General features: G+C 41.8%; 2 protein-coding genes across 2 annotated transcripts in view; one reads left to right on the top strand and one right to left on the bottom strand.

The window, feature by feature from the left end:
- Positions 1-6358: 6358 nt before the first annotated feature.
- Positions 6359-17531, bottom strand: ARV1 (ARV1 homolog, fatty acid homeostasis modulator). The gene is made up of 5 exons (XM_026053408.1): positions 17433-17531; positions 11032-11151; positions 9409-9562; positions 8059-8283; positions 6359-7606 (listed from the first exon to the last, which is right to left on the bottom strand). The coding sequence occupies exons 1-5, from the start codon at positions 17529-17531 to the stop codon at positions 7500-7502; spliced, it is 705 nt and encodes a 234-aa protein (XP_025909193.1). The 3' UTR covers positions 6359-7499.
- Positions 17532-17787: 256 nt separating this feature from the next.
- Positions 17788-20160, top strand: part of TTC13 (tetratricopeptide repeat domain 13) — a gene marked incomplete at its 5' end in the record, with an annotated part of 34782 nt that continues 32409 nt past the window's right edge. Inside the window, 2 exons of the mRNA XM_026053391.1 lie at positions 17788-17920; positions 19933-20024. Coding sequence (XP_025909176.1) covers positions 17788-17920; positions 19933-20024 — 225 coding nt within the window. The remainder of the gene's footprint in view (positions 17921-19932; positions 20025-20160) is intronic.

Consider the following 20160-nt stretch of genomic DNA (forward strand, 5'->3'; position numbering starts at 1 on the left):
AAAATATCACTCATTACCTTGTTTGCATTTTTAAAAAAGGGAAGATATTTATGAACACAAGCTTAGTATATTTTGAGGACAGTCATTGCACTTGCATAAAGGATTAAAATTTAATGATACATAAGTGACCTAGAAATTGGTAGCAATCTCTGTGAGGGAAAAAAAAAGGCATTTCCTCCTCTGTTTTATATATTTCTTTCCTCCTGTTTCCTGTTCTTCCTTTCTGTGGGATTTAATGGAGGTGTAAGTTTTCATATGTAAATAGATTGGTCTTGTCCTCAATGCTTTCCATGTTTACACAATAGGGCTTCTTTTTCCCCCTGTATCACTAGCCAGCCATTCAGAAAGTCCTTTCCATTTATGTTGAAAACGTGGAATGATTCTATAGTTTCAAAATAACTTCTTCTCATAGACAATGCAACTTTATATATATATATTTATATAAGCCTTTAAATGCAGGTATGTACATACAAAATACATCAGTCAATGTTAGAGAAGCCAAATATACCTCGCTATGGTTGCAGACATTCATTTATAAAAGCATCTATTTAAAAATGTGCAGAGACTAGAAAAACTGCTGTATCTTTCGCAAATTAAAAAGGAGTTAAACCAGATGGATTTATTATCCACGAGCAGAGGTCTCAGTTCACCACACTCATCTTTTCATTCCATTCTGAAGGAAACCTTTCAGTCTGTAGGCAGCGGTGATCATGTTATTTAATCTTCACTCTGTGTAACTGAGTGTGCTGGTCCCCCGAAGCGGCCCACAGCCGGCTGAGGGGACACAGTCTGCTCCGTGTGCTTTGCAGCCCTSTCTACTTTGCGGTCCTGCAGCCACGGGATGTGACTCAGGGGCCRCCTTGTTGCTGGCTCAGCAAGGTTGCCGCAGGGGTGAGCAGGGAGTTGGAAGCACCGCAACCTGGACAACAAAAACAGAGGGCCCTATAAACCACTAAGAGACCAAACCAGCATTTTCATCACGAATTCTYTGAGCAAAACCTTCTCTCTTCTCAAAACCGGATTCCCCGATTCAAAGGTCATTGTTATAAAGCCGAAAACCAGCTGGGCTCAAGTTGTCGTTGCTCGCAGCAGCAGGACGGGTCCCCGTGCAGAAGCGCAGCGCGACCTGGCACTCTTGCTGCCCGGATCTCGGGCTGCCGGCCTGAACGCCAGCCGGGAAGGGCCGGCCCAGCCTCGCTGCAGGCTGTGGGAAGGCCTGGGGCCCCGGGACCGGCGTTCAGCGTCGTGTGGAGCCGCGGAAGCGGCGCTGCTCCCGCTGACGCGCGGGCCCGAGGCAGGCCGGGTGGCAGGGCGCGCAGGCCGCGGCGGCGCCGGGCGGGAAGGAGCACGCGGATCCCTGCACCAGGGCTTCCCGCTCCACTCTGCTCCCCGGGGCTCCCTGCAGGGAATCAAAAACCCCCTCGGAACTCCCCAGGGAAGAGCTCCCGCAGCTGAGTTACATCCCCGTGGCTTTTTGTAATGAAATGTCTCATGTTTGTAATGAAAGTGGATGCGTAGCCATGAGGGAAGGGAGATCAGATCTGCATACACTTGTGATGCTGTCTCATCAAAGACATGACTTGAAATATTTTTTTTCAGCTGATATGATCTGTACTGTTGCGCATGCAAACTATTTTGAGGAGGCGCCTTTCTGGCAGGTGCCCCGTGCCTTTGGTGGAGAGCCTGTTGTGGTGCAGCTCAGGTCACGTCAACAAGGTGCTGTGGCTAAAAACTAGATAGTCTCATGTTAGGTAAGGCGCAAACACATATGCTGAAAGAACAGGATTGACCCTTTGCTTTCGATCACCCTCCCTCCCACATTATTTACACATGTGGCATAATACAAATGAGCAGGAAAAGGAAAGTTTTCAGAGAAAAATCTACTTAAAGTGGAAGGAGCATCAAACGAAGTGTTAAAATATACAAGTTTTAATACAAACCAAGTCTCTTCATGTTGTTATGTAAAGAAATGTATATCCACCATTGTGTATATCTTGTGCAGCAAAGTTCACGATTTTCTTCCATAGCAAAGTTTGTCAATGGTCTGTTCAGAGTAAGGCAGCTGCAGTGATTTTCTTTGTGCTGTGTCTCCTGTTGCTGAAAAAAACTCTTGACTACCCAGCAATGTCCTAGATTCAGGATGCTGTCTCCCACGACGGAAAGAGCGTGAGATGGGCTGTGTTTTCCGAGCTCTACAGCTCGCTTGCCGCTTCCGCATGGCTAAATAGGACAAATGTCCTTGCAGGGAAACAGAGATCCTTGTTGGGGAAGAAGTGCTGAGGAGCACGCGCCACGTACCCATTCCAACTCCTGCCTCGCAAAGTCCAAGCCCTCTTTTCCTAACGCTGCTCTGTGGCGCCTTATTATGCAGCTGATGCTCCTAGTGGAGGATGTTTTCTTCCTGGTTATTATTAGGCTACTGCTGGCTTTTGATTTCTGTTGATCAAAAGAGTTGCTGTAGTCGCCTGACTGGGGGAAAGAGATGCTATCGCTGCTGGAGCCAAGACGTGATACGTCAACGCTTTGAAGGTCGGGACCAAAGCCTTGCACGGGGGGTGAAGGGAGGGACCAAAGTAGGCACCAAAGTTTAGGAGCGATGCGTCTGTGATGGCATCAGGCATGTGGGCCCTGACATTCCTTAAAGGTAATGCCCGTGGATGCCTGCAAGCAGAGGAATGAGCAGTTCTGGGAGGAGAATGTTTCCATGTTGCTGAAGTTTTGTTGTTAAAATTTGTGAAATGTTTTGGGGTTCACTTGTTGAATAAATACTAATGATTCATATTTTTTTTTTAAGAAAGTTTTTATGTATGACCGTATCTTACACCTCAAAACCTCATACTTGCAAATGAAATAGGACACCTTAAATTTTCTTCTCAGATAGTTGAAAATAACATCAGTTAATATGCTAGTTGCCTTCACACCACTTTTAGTAATAATTTCACATTTATTTTGGTACATAGTGGCTGTAGGAACTTCTAAAAATTTATGTTAAGGGATTCACAGTTGACCATATATGCCCCCCAAAGCAAACATGCACACATACATGTATGTTATAGAATTGTGTGCTTGTGAGAATGAGAATTTTAGCTTCTATTAACACAACAAAGAATTCCTTAAACAGGTCAAACTCAGTATTCCCTATTCTCTGGCTTCTGGCACATCAGTTGTAATATCCAAAGTTCAGAGCATTAACTGACTCCCAGCTGTTAACCTGCAGCTAGGGAGACTTAAGAGGACATCTATTTAAGAGGAGAACATCAAACGAATTCTCCTCACACTCCTGTGGAGGTGGTGACACAACCACACCATGGAGACACGGCAGTGACTTGTTCAGTCACAGCAGAAGCCGGGCTCGTATTCAGCACCAGGATTCAGGTCTTGTGTGCACATGGCTACGGGAGGCATCTCCATGCAGCTTATGCACAACATTCTGTTTTTGCCCAAAAATATACTCAGTGTTACTGTTAAAGGCTGTAAGAAATCGTGGGGTCAACTGGACTTTTCTCTGTAGCAGCCAGCACATGTTCAGACTGCACATGTTCACACTCCAAAGTGTTAGTATGTAAATGAATTCAAACCATTTTTTACCCAGAAAAAAAATCTCTTTTCCTAATGAAGAACACTTAAAGCCTTGTTGTCCGTATTTCCTAAGCCCTTTGCAGACTTGCCCTTTATTTAAATAGTGCTCGGAAGCACTTTACGTATTTAGGACAGTATTTCATGTTTTGGGAAAAGATGTTAAAAGCCCCTCATTCTCAGACCTTCTTTCTGGCCACCAGAGTATTATTGCAAAGACTAAGGAGGTCAGAATGGTGTTAAAAAGCAGCAGGACAGAAAACAGAGATCTTGTTACATGCATTGCGCACTCTAACTGTGGCAACCTGGGTGTGATGCTATTTCAAATTAATTCAGTGACAAAATTCCTACTGATTTTTAGCAGTGAAATGTGTTCACTCTGCCTTTTGCCATATGGATTTCCTCTGAACTCAGTGAGACTACTTAGAATAATCCCAGCTTGCAAGATCTTGCAATTCTTAAACAAACAGATGGCCACGATAAAATAATCTTCATTTCATAGCTCTTATGGTGAATACAGTGAATTGACTTTGTCACCAAAAAATTATTTTGTGGGCTGTTTTGATCAACAACTGTTTTCCTGAACTGGAAATGAATGTTAATTTGAAAAGCCTGGATTTGTGATTCTATAAAACATGAATTAATTGAAGCTAGCTATAGTGGCCATGCTTTCCCTCCCGCCAGTACGGGAAAGCCAAGTACTTGAGTTTTATGCTGCAGGTGGCACTGTGGGGCTTAGGATCGCCCAGCTGGAGGAGAATGGGGAAGAGCAGGAGCGCGCAAGCTCCTGAGAACCACACAATGGTTGGGTTGTTTCAGGGAAAGGGAGCTGCTCGCAGCTTCCCAGCGCAGCTCGCAGCTTCCCGGCGCAGCTGTGCTGCTCTGTGTGCAGTTGTGCAGGGCCGGCAGTAACAAAGGGCAGTTCACGGGACGGAGCCCGACCCGCGGCGGCTCCGAGAGGCTCCCGTGTCCGCGCGCGCAGGGGTCCCGGAGCCGCGGACCCTCCTTCCACCCGCTAAACCTGAGCGGCGGATGCAGAAGCTCTGCGGCGCCTGCGGCTGCTCTTTCCTGTCCTCAAAGCGATTCATTCTCCCTCTGCATAACTGCTAATTCAGCAGTGTGTTCCCAAAGACAGAGTCCAAACCACTCCGATAGGATTATCACTAACTTTCCTACGGAAAGCCAGGGCATAGTAGACTAATTGGAAGACATTCTGTGCATTCATGATATCATTTCACCTACTACAGAAATGTCTGTATTATTCTTTCTTCATGTTCAGCCTTAGAAAATTTAAGAGTAGCTTCAATATATATATTTGCATAACCATACATTCATGCTACATTTGTAAGAGGAGCTTAATCTTTTCTTACCTCCTAACTTTGGTTCACAGTCCCCTATCTCCTTAGTTGTTACAGCCTTCTCTTAATTTTGTAGCTTTCTACCTAACCCCCTCACTCTTTTAACTGTTCCTTTGCAGCCAATACTCTATTGGCTCGGTGCTGTATAGAGCATTTTCCAAGCTTTTGCTACCTTACCTGTGTGTGGAGCCAGTTGAAGTTTCCAGCATCTCTTTTCAACCTTCACTGCCTCATCATCCAAATCTTTGCTCTGCTCAATTCTGAGCTAATATCACTGCATTTTGCCCAACAGAGTTCGGCAATCCTGCCGAATCATAGGCCATGATGTCTCATTAGATCCTAAGCAAAACAAGACAGTTTACAAAGGTTTATTTGAAGACTTTTATTTTTTTAACTCAGGTCTTTTACAATAAGTTAATGAAGCAACTGAAGATATATAGAAAGGCTATTTGTAATATGTCTTCCAGCGCATGGAAGGAGAAAGTTATATTATTAGATTATTTCATTGCAAAGAGTATATGAACAATATATCGGAGATCAAAGGGAAGAAACAAACGTGAAGGAGACGGCTGTTAAACAGGAAGGCTCTCAAAGTTACAGAAATCTGCAGCACCAAAAGCACCAAAAAGCCCACGCTGCCCTCCCTGGCCCAGAATCCTCACGTTCCTCCTCGATTTACAGAATATTCCTGCATTTGCCATGTCAGCTCTGGTTAATCACAGAATGGCTGAGGCTGGAAGGGACCTCTAGAGATCCCCTAGTCCAACTCCCCTGCTCCAGCAGGGACACCGAGCCACCTAAGACCATCAGCAGCACCGAGCCACACGAGGCCCCGTGTCCCAAGTCGCCGTCCCAGGCCCCGGCTGCCRCCCCGCAGCAGTCTGTGCCCAGATCTACACACGTACATCCAGCACGTGCCGGCTGCCGCGTTCCCCTGGCTGCTGCTCAGCCAGAACTGCAGCCCACAGCCAGCTGGCTGGGCCCGGATTCACACCAATGGCCAGGTGGGTTCCTCATACAGCCTCACAACTGTGTGCTTAGTAGGGGCAGCCACACGGTCAAGTAGCTTCATACACTTAAGAGCAGCTGCATTTTTTGTCCCCCCTCCCCCCCTTTTTTTTGCCTTCCCTGGCGACACCATCACAGGCTCAGAAAGCCCCTGAACTCAGCAAATGCCGCACGAGTGTGGTCAGCCTCTGTCCTGCTGTAACAGCATAGGCAAGCACTTGCTTTTCTCTCAAAATAGCTTATTACTTCCTTCCTCATCTCAAACAGCTTACTATGGCATTGCAGTTGCAACAGTTTTAACGTGTCTGATGTCCCTTTTCTTCTGGACTCATAATCTACACTTACTCTAGATCTGCTCAGAATTAATTTGCAGATACTGCAAAATGTCATTTAGTACGTTTTGCAAAAGATGGAGAGGAAATGCAGCTGAGGAAAACAAAGAATTGAAGCTGAACCTGTGGTGCATATTGCCAGAACTACAACCTTCCAGAAAGAAGCAGGAGAAATAAACTTTGGATGCAGCATGGTGGAAATTGGTCTGCAGAAAAGGAGTAGGTCTGTGTGCTGACTGGCTTGGGAAAATGATTTTCCTTTGCAGACCATCTATCCCCCTCTCTCTGCCTGCAAGGTTTAGAATTTCCATGACCTGCTTTCCCTGATTTAATCCAAACCTTGCTTCTCTCTCAGTATGCTCTACTCCACAGAAGAACTCTGCTAGGCAGCCTCATACGTCCCTTTGTGCTTCCACTCAGCCAGCTGTCAGTAAGGGCTGCTTTGAGGGGAGATGGATTAATATTAACTGCAGCAGAAGCTGCAACACTTTTTATGCATGTTGGACCTCAGAGTCCTCTCCTCTCCATCTTTCAGAACAGTGCAGTAGGATTTACAAGATCATATAAAAAAAATGAAATGAAGATAATTAAAACCATAACTCCTAGAGATTACTCTAGAACTTGGTATTTTATTATTTTGGATTGTTCTTTAGACGTTCCAGAGAATACAACCTAGTTTTCTGACTGTAGTTTTACTCTTTACAATACTTGTCTTTTCTCAAACGATCTGTTTGTGTGTGTTCATTTCTCCCTCTGAAAATCAACTTTTGTAGAAGTATCAGTTTTGTTTTTTGCATTTTTCCTACTGATTGATTTTCTTTTTCTTAAAGGAACAATTCATCCCCCTCTTTCTGCCAAAATGCATGGTAGCAGTGTTGGATTTTTTATTTCAGTGTACCTTTCTTGCTACAGCCACAGCTATACAGCCAGATTTATGAAGCTCTTAAGATAGTGACACATTCATATTTTTGATGGGAAAATAAACAAGCTAAAGTTGAAGTTTTATGTCTCATCACATTAAATGGCTGAAGTTCTGCAGTTTCTCATTTTAATTTATCCTAGAACTGTCTCCAGCAAACCACCAACGAAAATGTGTTACCTATCATTTTCTTCATCACTATGAAAATAGTGACTTTGGGACCACTAGCAGAGATCATCCTTTGAAATGTTGGCAAAGATCAACCAAGAGCATGTGCTGGGTTTTCTTTAGATCTGGACTGATTTTTCAAACATTCCATCCCATCTTCTGGAACAAGCAGACTACACCATTTTCCAAAACTAATCCAATGAAGATGGCCAACCAAGGCAGCGTCCGGTTTAAGTTTAATGTAACTGCAAAAGAAAATAGAACAAATGTATCCATTCCTGGTCACAGAAAACCATGTGGGAAATATTTGCATAAGAAATAACACAAATCCATTAAATCCTGCAACCCCATTTGCAACCACACATAAGAACTAAGTATCTTTCATCTTCTAGACACGCAAAGAATTCTGCTTTGTGTTTCAGTGCTCCATGCTGAACTGATGGACAGGGCTTTTACAAAGATATTGACTGTAAGATAAAAGCTTTGTTCTGTTTTTTTAACAAATGTTTTGTTTCATTCACTTTTTATGAAAGTCCAAAGATCACAGTTTTAGGACTACTCTAATCATATATCTGATAATAAACATTGTTTTCGCTAAAGACTTAAAAATATAGAAACAATAACATACATCACAGCTGCGTCCTCTCTCACACAAGTTCTGCACCCATTGTATACTAATAAAGAAGCCAAAAAGTACCTCTAATTGCTTGAGAGTTTGATGTCAAGACAAATACTTTTATAAGCATGAGGCACAACGGTGTGTAGTCGTGTTCCCAAATGACAGCTGGAATTAGCAAGAGCTTTCCATAGCTAGACAACAGCAGGGCTTTCAGAAGTAAAATGAAGTCAGACTTCGTTTTCAGCATCTCAGGTCTCATCTGCCACAAGGCAATAAAAATGCCAACTAAAAATGAAGTTTGTTCTAGGAGGAAGTAACGAGGAGTTAGGAAGAGAGAATGAAACACAGACATGAAGTCCTTACATGATCAAGCTTAGAGAAGCTATTTAAAAGTTGTTTTATAAGCAAACACAAACATGTCCTCCATCTCTCAGACTCACTTTAATAAGCAAAAATTACTATTACTTATATATTAATTCTATATGACGCCATTAAAATAATTCAATCAACTCTATCTGTATGATGGTCATGCCTGTAATACCTAACATTACACAGCACAAGAAAGGATAACACTGTTCTGTTTGACAATTACTGATTATTGCAAATTCATTTTAAACTGATACAGCTCTTCCTGATTTGTTTACTTCTGCAAGGATCATCCTTTTGTCTCATTTTTGTAAGTAGTAAAGGAGTAAGTAAAGTAAGGAGTAAATCCAAAGATATTTATGGTTTTGATTTCTGCTAAAGCTAAATAAAAACAAAAAGAACCCGTCACACTCAAGTGGTAGTCTGGTAGTCTTTCATTTTTCAATGTTTTTCAAGAGAATATATAATCTGTCCACATTTTCTCATGATCTGAAGGTAAGACAGGGAGGAGAACATTGGGAGGATCCTTTTGAACAGATTAGTTCTACAAACAGGAGCTTACAAATACCACACACTGTATTGCATAAGACAACTGGCATTGAAGTATCATACCAGATAATGATACATAAAGCAAATTACAGAGAATGTTTTTTAAGTTGTGCTTGAGTCAACTACCTTACATTAAAATGAAGTTGAATGACAATATGTAGAGCTTTAGTCTTTGGAATAGGGCAGAGGTCTACGCTGGTCTTTAAGCCAATGTACTTTATGTAAATGCATTCAGACTAAGATTTCTGAATATTGCCATCTTCTGGTGATTTGGTATCTAATGTTGATCATATCAGTCTAAACTGCAGTGAGGTGATTTAAATATAAATCTGCTTTAATGAAGGGAAGTGACAGGGTATGTCAAAAAAAAAGTCATTAAACCATGCTGGGTTGAGCAGGACAACCATTCTATATTAATAATTTTTGCAATACCAGGCTTTTGAAAGGCTCATGCAGTTACAAAAAGCTTAAAGAGTACCCTTGATATTTATATGAAATAATCATAGTTCTTACCTAAAGAAGCTATGCCAAACATTCTGTAAAAATCCCATTCCTTGGCATATCTGATTAAGTCATCAGGATCTATATTTTGGCTTGAATCCTGTAGTTGGAGCCACCTAAGGTAAGCTTCACAGAGCAAACAAAATATGCAGAGCTTTCCGTGAATCTGGTAAAAGAAAGGAAAATAAACACGTTAGTATCAAATATTTACAATACCTCTTGACATCTCTTCAGAAACAAGTTCTTCTTATCATTTTAGGTATGTTTAGAAATGTAGAGCAAATTACTTTTGTTGAGCTACTAATTCATCACGTCCCTTTTAGCATCAATTGGTTCATTTACATGATAGGCAAATTAGGGGGTGTTAAAACTGCATGAACAGTTTTGTATTGAAAACAATAGATAATTGTAGTTTGCAAGGTCTTCTCTACACTTTTTAAAATCCAGATGGCTGTTTCAGTTAGGAATATAAAAACAAAATCACACCCTAGCAAACAGAACTATGCCACCAAAAGATTTAGTATAATGTTTTAAGTTGCATGGGTTTTGTTTTTCTCCAAGAAAAAATGTTTTTCCTTTAGAAGAAATTGGTAGTTTAGTTATACTAAAAACATTCCTTACTTCAGAGAAGGGAGAGGAGACAAAAGTAGACAGCTGTGCAACCAAGCAAAAGTTAAAGCATCCATGTTTCACACACTTCCATATTAAACATAATTTATAAGCCAATGAAAGTGGCCTCTTTCTAGGTGTTTTTTTTTTCTGTTGGTGCCTCGTTACGTAGCTTTCACTTGCAGGGACAAGTACACATGCACAAGCTAAGCTAAATTTAAACATCAAGTTCATTTATTCAAATAGGTGAAGTTTCCCCAGATGGACCTGTTCTTCCAAAGGCCTCACGGGGAGCATCATTACCGGTCTCCAGTAGCATTAAATTCATTAAAAATCTTTAGCCAGATCTATGCCTGAAAAACATGCAACTATAGGATTCAAGCCAAAGTATTCATCAGGGTGACTTAGTCAGGTCTGTCCCTGCAAGCAACGTAGATCTCTCCATCTACCCCGTTCACATTGGACTGGTGAAGAGATTAAGCACAGGGAGGCAGCGCACACTCATGCCTGGGTAATTTACTGCAGATCAGCTTCCCTCTCCTGGGAAATAAACTGTGGAAGCAAAATGAGCAGCAGTGCCAGAACAGCTACCCTGGCCCTTGTGCCAGCCAGGGGCAACCTGCCCGCCCACGTGTCTGAGCATCAGTGGGGATTCCTGTGGAAGTCACCATCTCTTGCTGTAGTTTTGGGGACGTGGTTAATTTCTCACGAGGAAATTCATCAGAAAGTCGTAGAGTAGGTTTAATTAGTACAGCATTGTTTGCATGGCACATTATGCTACTACAGTTCATTTCAAAATGTAATTACTTCTGGCAGAAATTTGAGGTGGAAATGAATTTGAAATTAGACCCTTCTCTTCCAGTAAGTTTGATCCCCAATAAAACTGTAGTATGGCTTGCTGGGGCCTGTGGAAGGACAGAAAAAGAAAAGCACCTAAATTTTGTAATTACTCTGATTGGCTTATCATCAAGCCTAAGGGTATCTTCTTTAACTAAAAAGTCATGGGGTAGGAGCACAGCAACTTACATTTATCTTTGTATTGAAAAGAATGTGTCTGTATGCTTGCGCTTTACATAAAATAGCATTAATCAAGATGATAACAGGATCATACTCAACGTATTTATCCACGGGCTTCTGGCAGGATTTCTGAAAGCCAAAAATTAGAAGAATTAAAAAAGAAGAAAGAAGGAAGCATAAGGAAAGAAGCATAAGCAGAGGAAACGTTCCTCTGAGTTTAGTATAACTCCATAATTCTAATTAGGCATTCAATTCACATTAGTCTTTCCCCAAAGCAATCTTTATTTTTGATACATTTTTAAACCAGTCAGAAAAATTGCTCACTTTCCCCTTGACACTGCCATTTACACAAGGATTTCCCCTATGAACCAGGAAGACATATTACTGATTTTTGTAGACTTCAAATTGACACAGAAAAATATGAACTATGCAAGGATGTACGTAGTGATTATTTTGGGCCTTAGAGACAAAAAAAAAAAACAAAAAACCAGAAAACATTTCCAAATGCTCAAGAACTGCACTGAAAGATTGTTGAAGGTTAACTCTTCTTGATCATGTATGTCTATACAGCACTGGGGTTTTTTTTGAAAGAAAAATGGATTTCCATTATGTATACCCTTCTTTCACAAGAGATGCCTTATATATCCCATGTTTTCCTCTTTTGGGGAAAAGTTAAGTATTTTTTCCTGTTGCGTTGTCCTTGTATGCCCATTACTAGCCCAGATGTGACATTTCTCTTCAMTTTCAATTATTAAATACCCACCCCACTCCCAACATATAATTAGAATATTGAAAATATAGCATTCRTGCTAGAGCTGTAGCTCAAGGGGTGGTAGGTCATTAGGGAACTACTTCTCGAATTCATCTGCTGCTTCTGGCTGTGCCAACTAGAGAGGTTATTGCCCCCAGGCCATTGGGAATAGCTTCTCACCTCCCCTTCAGATTTATTCACCTAACCACATGTTGGGCACTCCTTCAGTCAAATGAGAAGGGCTTAAAACAGCTATTATTTTAACTGTTTTAGTGAAGAGAAGGTTTAAATAACAGCCTTAAAAAACCTCAAACAATAGACTAGAAGTGGAAATAACTTCTATGAGAGACCTTCTTTGGTAGAGAAGCAGGGGCAGGTGGCCCCACGCACCACTTCACCTCACCCAAGTGCCCTTGCAGGAGGCCTCATGCCTGCAGGTCACCTTTCTCCTGCTACCGAACCTCAGCTGCAAACTTCTTCCCTCTGACCTGCCCTGAGCTACTCCCACCTCCCTTGYTTTCATGCTACCTTCCATGCTTAGYGCACACAAGCCATAGCAACTACTKGTGTTTCCATTTCCAGGAGTTTCAGGACAGAAAACTCTGCCCAGTTGCTTTCTGCAGTGCTCCACCCGGCACAGCGCAAGCCAAGCAACAGCAGACAAAGCACAGGTGCAACTAAAACTCAGGAAAAAACTAAAGGATTCTGCAATTTGATGGAGATTCCTTGTGGTCCAAGTTAAAAGTCGCCTTGAGATTACTATGGGAGAATTTGAGAATGCAAAAACTCACCACAAGAATAAATGTACCGTAATATTAGTTGGGTAAAATCTAGAGAGGATGTGGCTACCACCAGTCAGTGCCTCTTGCTCCAGTTCAGGAAAAGCAAAGTCACAACTCACTTGGATCACAAAAACAAAGTACTACGATGACAGAACACAACAGAGCCAGAGTAATAAATACAGAGTCCGACTCAATTAACCAAAAGTTTGGTAGGTCTAAGATTAAAGTCAGAGAGATGGAAAAAAGGATAAAATTAATTGAAGATCATGGCTACAATGTTTAATAGAGCGAAAAATCTACCACAGAAGAGACTGCAGCTATAATTAAAGGCAATGTCTTGCTTCATTTCTTTCTATGGGAAAATCATGGAAAACATTCTTAATAGTGATAATTTAAATGCGTCAAAGCTGTGCTGATGTAGGACAAGAAAACTCAAATTGTTTATAAGCTGATTCCCACACACATTGGAAAAAAAACACAAACAAAAGATTATTCTTGAACAGAAAGGCTGGTGAAAAGGTTACAAAAAAGATATCTTAGACACCCCAGGGCTTAGAGCAGACATTTCTAAATGTTTGCTTGAAAAGATAAATAAATAAAAAGATGACAAACTATCTTTCTGAGAGACGTATGGAATAATCTTTTAAAATTAAGGAGGTCCCAGCTAAAACACTAACCAAGAAAACTGGTTACAAGCTACAAACTGTACAAAGCAAAAGCCCCTAGCGCTCCTCTAGCAGGGMCTGAGCTAATGTTAGAGTTTTCAGCAACCTGGGAGATAAAATAAGGAGAACCAGAAATCTTAAAAAACTAACAGAAAGATGTTCTTCATAGCTCAGCATAGAGGATTCTTTCTGTTCCAAGAAATCCAAAACAATTATTTAAGGAAAGTAGCATCTTTTAACAGCAGTTTTGTTAAATAAGGCAAAAGAAGTACTGGAATGTTGACTTTAACTGCACATTTACCGGCCTCTGGCAAAACAGCACTCAAAAGATACATTTCTTCTCTGCTTATGAAAGGCACTGAGCTATGAACACAGTCCAGCACACAAAACTACCTACATTCGGCAGTATTTTTTAATCAGTGAAATTTACATAATTTATTAAGTGTGCTCACCAACATTAAAGCATAACTGATTTTTGAAGTAGGACTATTAGGTGTGTGTGGGGAACTTCTGGAAGAGGCAACCATAGCCAGCACACCAAGSAAAATAAAACTCCATCCCTACCCAAAGACAGCACGAAAACTACAACAGTGCAGCAATAAATTTGCAAATCTCTGGATATCAAAACTACAAGTGAAGTAGCCTCATTTTGGTAGCCCCATTTCCAGGGAAGGGAGTTTGGCAAATTAAAACTGCATTTTTTTTTTCTGGTCTACACATTCAGCCACACATAGCATTTGCAGAGGTTCAGCAGTGCTGGGAAGGGAAATGAAGGATGCTCAGATGAAGGCAAACTACTATGGACCCATTATACTGAGAGAAGAGCCTTAATCCCAATTGCACCCTTAAGCAATAAAATGTAATTAGCTGTGCTGMTTTCAGAAATGGTTTCTTTATTAGGGATGCAGCTAAGTGTCAAAATAAGCTGGAAAACACTACAGCTYGGTTTGATATGGATTCCAATTAAAAAAAAATTACAAAAGGTTGTTTCATTATTTTTCCTAAATCAAACGTTTTACACTAGTCAGTTGTCTGCAAATTGAGTTACGTAAAGAAGAATGAAAAAAATCATATTTCATTTTTCGAGATGATCTTTGTACTCTGGACAGACTCTTTACCTTATCACATAAATGCATTGCAATCGTGCCATTTATTTTCTCTCCCACTTCCTGCCAGAAAGGGGCTTTTCAATTATTTTTTAATAGCAGAAAAGCTAAATGAAGTGTGCCCTGCTCAGGCAATTTAGCTTTCTTATTACAAAGCACAAGGGGAACCCTAGCTGCGCTCTACATACTACAGTGGATTTTTTTTTTTTCTTTTTTTGCCTTGGTTAGGGCCTGGGATTAGTAACCATTTTTAAATGTTCTTTTAAACAACAAAATATAAAAATGTAAATATTTTTCCTTCGATTTTGAAATAAGTCATACTTGCTAATTTCCTTTTATATTCTGTATACTTTGACTATAGAATTTATTCCAGGTTTGCTCAATGTGCTTTGTTCCTACATCACTAGTAAGATAAATGCTGTTACCTGAACAGTATTTTTGGTTACTCTTGTCAAGGGCTGGTTCATACCTTATTTAGTAAGGCTTCATTATATCRCTTATACATCATTTAAGTTTTGAGGATATCAAAATAACTTCAGAACCACTGCCATAAAGAGCCACCTATGCTTACTCTCACCATCACATCTGGTTCAGAAGAGGGAAAATGTCAGCACGTTTTCAGTGTAGGAGTAGAGCCAGACCTATGAGGCCCAGGCTGWCCACCATGAGTCACCTTCATCCAAGGCCATTCAAACTCACCTCCTCCAAAATTAACACCCTGCAGCTAACACAAGTCAGCAGATCTCACTGAGGAGGTAAGTTCCTCAGCAGGCATGAATCAAGAATGAATTCACTGCTACTCGAGACGATTCAGCTATCTGCAGTGCTGGTCAACTCTGTAAACTTGAAGAAAAAAATAGGGTAATTTTCTCAACTGGGGAAAACTTCCTATTATTCCTATTTTTTTTCAGGTTAAGGTCACTCACACTTGTAATAGTGACAGTCCTATTATGAGACTGCTTTTGAAAGTCAGTGCCAAGTGCCAWGCTGTACTTGACTATTTTTGTTGTTGATGGTGTGATGCTGACTGACTTTTCAGGTCTCAGGCAAGGAGTACAGTATTGCTTTACTGGAGCAGAATGCATTAACCCAGAGCAACAAGACTCTTCTTTCAGAAAAAGAGGAAAAAGAAAAGTAAAAAAGGCTCTATTAGAAAAATCAATTCATGATAAATTCCTGAGTCTTCTTAGATCTCAGTGTTTTCCCATAATAAGCATATAGCGATAACTTTGGATCATTACACATCAAGAAATCTTTTGACCTTAGTGATTTTTCTAACATTCTGACCTCCACTTTATAAACTGAGCTAACATGTTTCTTACTACCTGTTCATCATATGGGCTGCTCTTCCTCTCAGTCTTTCCTGAGAATGAGTTTGAGACAGTGCGACAAGACACCATGTAAGAGCACACAGGACTAAGACTGAAACTCAATCACGGTGATCCATGACCGACAGGAATAAGGGAAGAACAGTATAGATTTAAGGCTATATGAATGTAGATAAAATCCAAATTTGCAAGGACAATGCTATTCTTTATTTTTTTCTTTTACTCACTTCTTTACTGTTAAAAAGAATGTAATTTGGGATATATGATGAACACAGTGCCTGGCACTTATGTCTTTTATTTTACATGGAACATCAAACCTCCAAAGGATTAAGTCATCAAATAGTTAAATTCTAAGAGGAATGAGTGCCATCTGCTGGATCCCAGTTTTCCTCAGATATTATCAAAGCCAAGTAATTGATATCCATAATTGATAACTTGAGGTTGTGAAATATGCTCAGTTTTATGTGAAATAGCTACACTTTACACTTGTTCCTTTGCACTTAACTTCTCCTTGATTTCAAGGCAAATGTGAAGCCCCACAGTAAGCTGAACACATCCAGAGTAAATTTACATTCCTGTTATAAATCAATGACAACAGCTTTTACTAGCATCTCTAACTACTGGTTTGATGCAAGCCATATCTACTACTAGAGATGATGTATTATAAATAAATAAATAAATAAATAAATAGATAAATAGATAAATAGATAAATAGATAAATAGATAAATAGATAAATAGATAAATAGATAAATTTTTCCTTGCAGTGTGCATGCCTAAAGGCAGCAGAAATCAATGCCTATCACACTGCTGTTTTTCTTTACTCTGAAAAACTGCTGACTTCTCCAGTTCTTGAAAGGTAGCAATGAGACTTTTTAATTGACAGCTGGACAGAGACAAGAGGATGTGAATCATCTGTTTCCAATTTCATCAATAATTTGTGTATATGTTGTTTCCACGTTTCTTATTGATAGCAGAAGTTGAGATTTAAGTMGATATTTCACCTTAAGCTAATTGCTGTCTTCCCAAACTATAAACACATATGGACTAGCCATTTATAATCTCCATTTTTAATTTGAGAAATGCTTCAATGAGTCAAAAAATTTACACAGCTGTAGAGGAATGCATCGCACATCTTTCTGGCCACGGTCACAGCTTCACAATCAGTAAATTAACCCATCTACTTGCAGCATGCTCAAAATGCCAAGGGCAATGTATTTATGGGAAAGTAAAGGAGAGCGATGAAGAAAGTTTGAATGCCACACAACTCATTACTGTCATGTATTGCTTTAATATATTCTACAGTTGGTTCAGATAAAAAGATTGTTTTTTCTAAGTGGGAGACAAATAAAGGATGTTATGAAACACTGTCACAGATTAAATAAAAGGTTCAGTCAAGTCAGATTTGCAAATTCCACAGTCCCAAATTCATCTCTTTTCACAGTTAAATATAGGGTGCTAAGTGATATACTTTTTTCACACACTACAGGAAATCCACCAAAACTAACCACTGGAGACAACTCTGTATAAACGCTATCTGGGCGTAACTAAAATATCAGAAACAATTAAGCTAGAAACACCCTGTAGACGCTAAGAGCTTAAAACACTGAGCGCTTTTCTACGGCGACCGTTTAACGGACGGGCGCGCGGGGGCGGGGGCAGGGGCAGCCCCCCCCCCCCCGGGCGGGCAGGTGCGCGCATGCGCCACACGTGCCCTGCGAGGCGGGGCGCGGGGGCCTCCCGCCGCCGCTGCGTCCTAGGCCGCCCGTGCGGGACTCACGCAGATGGAGATGCGTAGCACGCCGCGCTGGTAGTCCCTGTACAGCTCCGTGGCCTCCCCGTGGCACTCGATGCACCGGTACGCGCCGGGCGCAGCCATGTCCCGGCCGCGCGGCGCCTCGGCTGGCTTCGCCTCCGCGCCGCGCGCGGTGGATCCTGGGGGCTGCGGTTTCCCGCGGCCCTCCACTCGCGGGGCGGCGCCGGCGCCGAACTCCATGTCCCAGCTTGCAGCGCGGCGGCGCCCGCCCAGCTCCCCGGCGGGGCCGCCCGGCGTGCGCGGTGCGCATGCGCCCTGGAAGATGGCACCTGCCGCGGGGCGCCGCGCTGCGCGGCTGCTGCGGGCGCTGCTGCTGCTGGCGGCGGCGGCGCGGGCGGCGCGGGCCCTCACGGAGCAGCAGTACCCGGGGCTGTCCCTGCTGCGGCGGCGCGGCCCGCAGGGCGGCTGCGCCTCGCCGGGAGAGTGGGCAGAGCAGTACTCGGCCGAGTGCGGTGAGTGGCGGGCGGCGCCATCGCGGCCCCACCGGCGCGGCCGTTACGCCAACGGCTGCGGGGAACCGCCCGGGCGGCGGGCAGGGCGGTGAGGGGGAAGCGCCGCCGCCGGCACTAGCACAGCCTGCGCAGCCCGCCCGACCCGGCACCTTCGGGTGCGGTCAAGTATAAATCCAGTTAAAAGTGCGTTTTTTACGTGGCTGAATGTCTGTAGCCGTAATACACTGGCGTCGAAACAAATCTGGAAAGCTCTCAGCAGACCTCTGCTCCAGATCGTTTAAGCTCGTGTATAAAACCAAGGAGACTTTCACCTAGTCTTGAGATAAAACCTGTATCATGCACAAGTTAATGAATAGCAGAGCCCTTGATTTCTTCCCTTGCCAAGGCTTAAATGATCTGCTCAGGATATTCCTTTGGAGGGGTGTGTTGGYAAGGTTGGGTTTTTGTTTTGTTGATAAAACAAGACCACACAGGTTGAAGGCTGTTTTAAAGGGGGTAATTAGGATTGATATGAGCTATGGTGTTTACATCACGAGGGCCCACTTCATCTTGGATAGAGTAATATAAGGTAGTCCTTAATTACTTTAAAATAGCTGTATACCAGTTTACTCTTTATTATTTAATTCCTGTGATTCAATGAACTGTCAGTTGAAAAATTCCCAGCCTTTTAGATCTGCCTTCCCAGAAGTTGAGAATCGGTTGTTTCAAATAGTTTCTCTCTCTCTAGTGCAGGTCCAGGGTCGTTTCTCTGGTTACCGTTTTTACTTTTTTATGAGGTTGCTAGTGAGGCAGTGTGGCACAAATTTGACTGTACCTAACCTGCAGACATGGGCTAATCCATTCTTCCCTGTAAGTAAAGCAGCTTTGTTGCCTGGAGAATCTCAAGGGTTGAACAAGGATACACACGCTCACACACACATATTTTTACCCCGCATCCTTCACCTAGTTGTTTGTAACACTTCTTGGTCACCCATTCAGAAGCTCCCTCAGTAAATTCTTGCTGTTGTGCTGGATATRCTCATGCTCCAGGGGATTGTCTGTGCCTGCACCTTCTCCTTTCTGTTCCTGAAGTCAAAATTGCGCAGTGAGACAGCAGTTTCAAACTGACACTGTCTTAAGAGCCCCCATGTAGAACAACTAATGTTCTGTTAATGCTGCTGCCATGGCACGAGAGGGTAAAACTTTGGCCAACATGAAGATTAAAGGGCAGTGTTGAAACAGGTTGTGAGCCACTGTTCTTGCAGGACTTTCTGACTGTAAACTTTGACCTTCTCCTTTTCACTAATGTTAGTTCTGTTGTAAAACTTCTTCCAAAAGTTATCATTTGTAGTTTGAGTTCCATGTTTCTGTTGACAGGGAATGATTTTAGTTGCTATTTTGCCTTCATAAGAAAGCTGTTTCTTTTTCACTTCTAACCTCGTACTTGTGAGAAATGAGCGGTTAACTGACTGCAATTTTTTATGTAATCAAAATAGAAAATAGCACAGCCTATAAAAGCAGATTAGATGCGTCCCTCCAACCTGTCAAACTTATTCTCGAGCTTGAAATTTATCGCTTCCACTAATGTTTTGTAAGTATCTATTTGTGGTGTGGAATTCATGAGATGATACTCTTTGTTTTTTCTTGCTGCCTTTTGCRGTAGTTAGTGAGAGAGGGGGTTAGTGACATCAAGGAATCTGGGCAAGGGAATTCCTTAACAATGCTTTTCTCTATTGTGTCTAATTACTGGATTTTATTTAGAGTCTCTGTAATAGTCTTCTTAGTAATATATCTGTGAGGACCTTTGTACAGGTTTAGCCAATTATGGTTTACCATTCCTTCTACCTTTTATTGTCTTTATGCTTCTGTTCCCTGAACTTCTGTCAACAGCTTTTTCTCTGTTCTATGTGTTCCCTTCCATTCTTTTCTGTGGGATTTGAATGGCAATTTTGTCCTAAGTTTTTTGGGTCATTGTAGAGAAACATAGTGTCAAATGGGAACATGTCTAACCAAAACTTTTCTTGCTTCCCCAGACTCATCCTTTTTGCATTTCCATGAATCCGATTGCGACATAAGAGGGTCTTCCTGTGAATCTGTGCTTTCTCTCAACACTGAAAAAATTCTGGTATGCTATAAAGAACGTAATCTATGAAAAAATAGATCATTGCTAGTGACGGATCACTTTAGCTGCATCACCAGTTGGAATTAGTTACAAGCGTGTAACTGCAAATAGAATCTATTCATCAGTAGCCATAGACTGA

This window comes from Nothoprocta perdicaria, unplaced genomic scaffold (genome assembly GCF_003342845.1).
Source record: "Nothoprocta perdicaria isolate Ctin4 unplaced genomic scaffold, notPer1 scaffold_99, whole genome shotgun sequence".
Taxonomy (NCBI): Eukaryota; Metazoa; Chordata; class Aves; order Tinamiformes; family Tinamidae; genus Nothoprocta; species Nothoprocta perdicaria.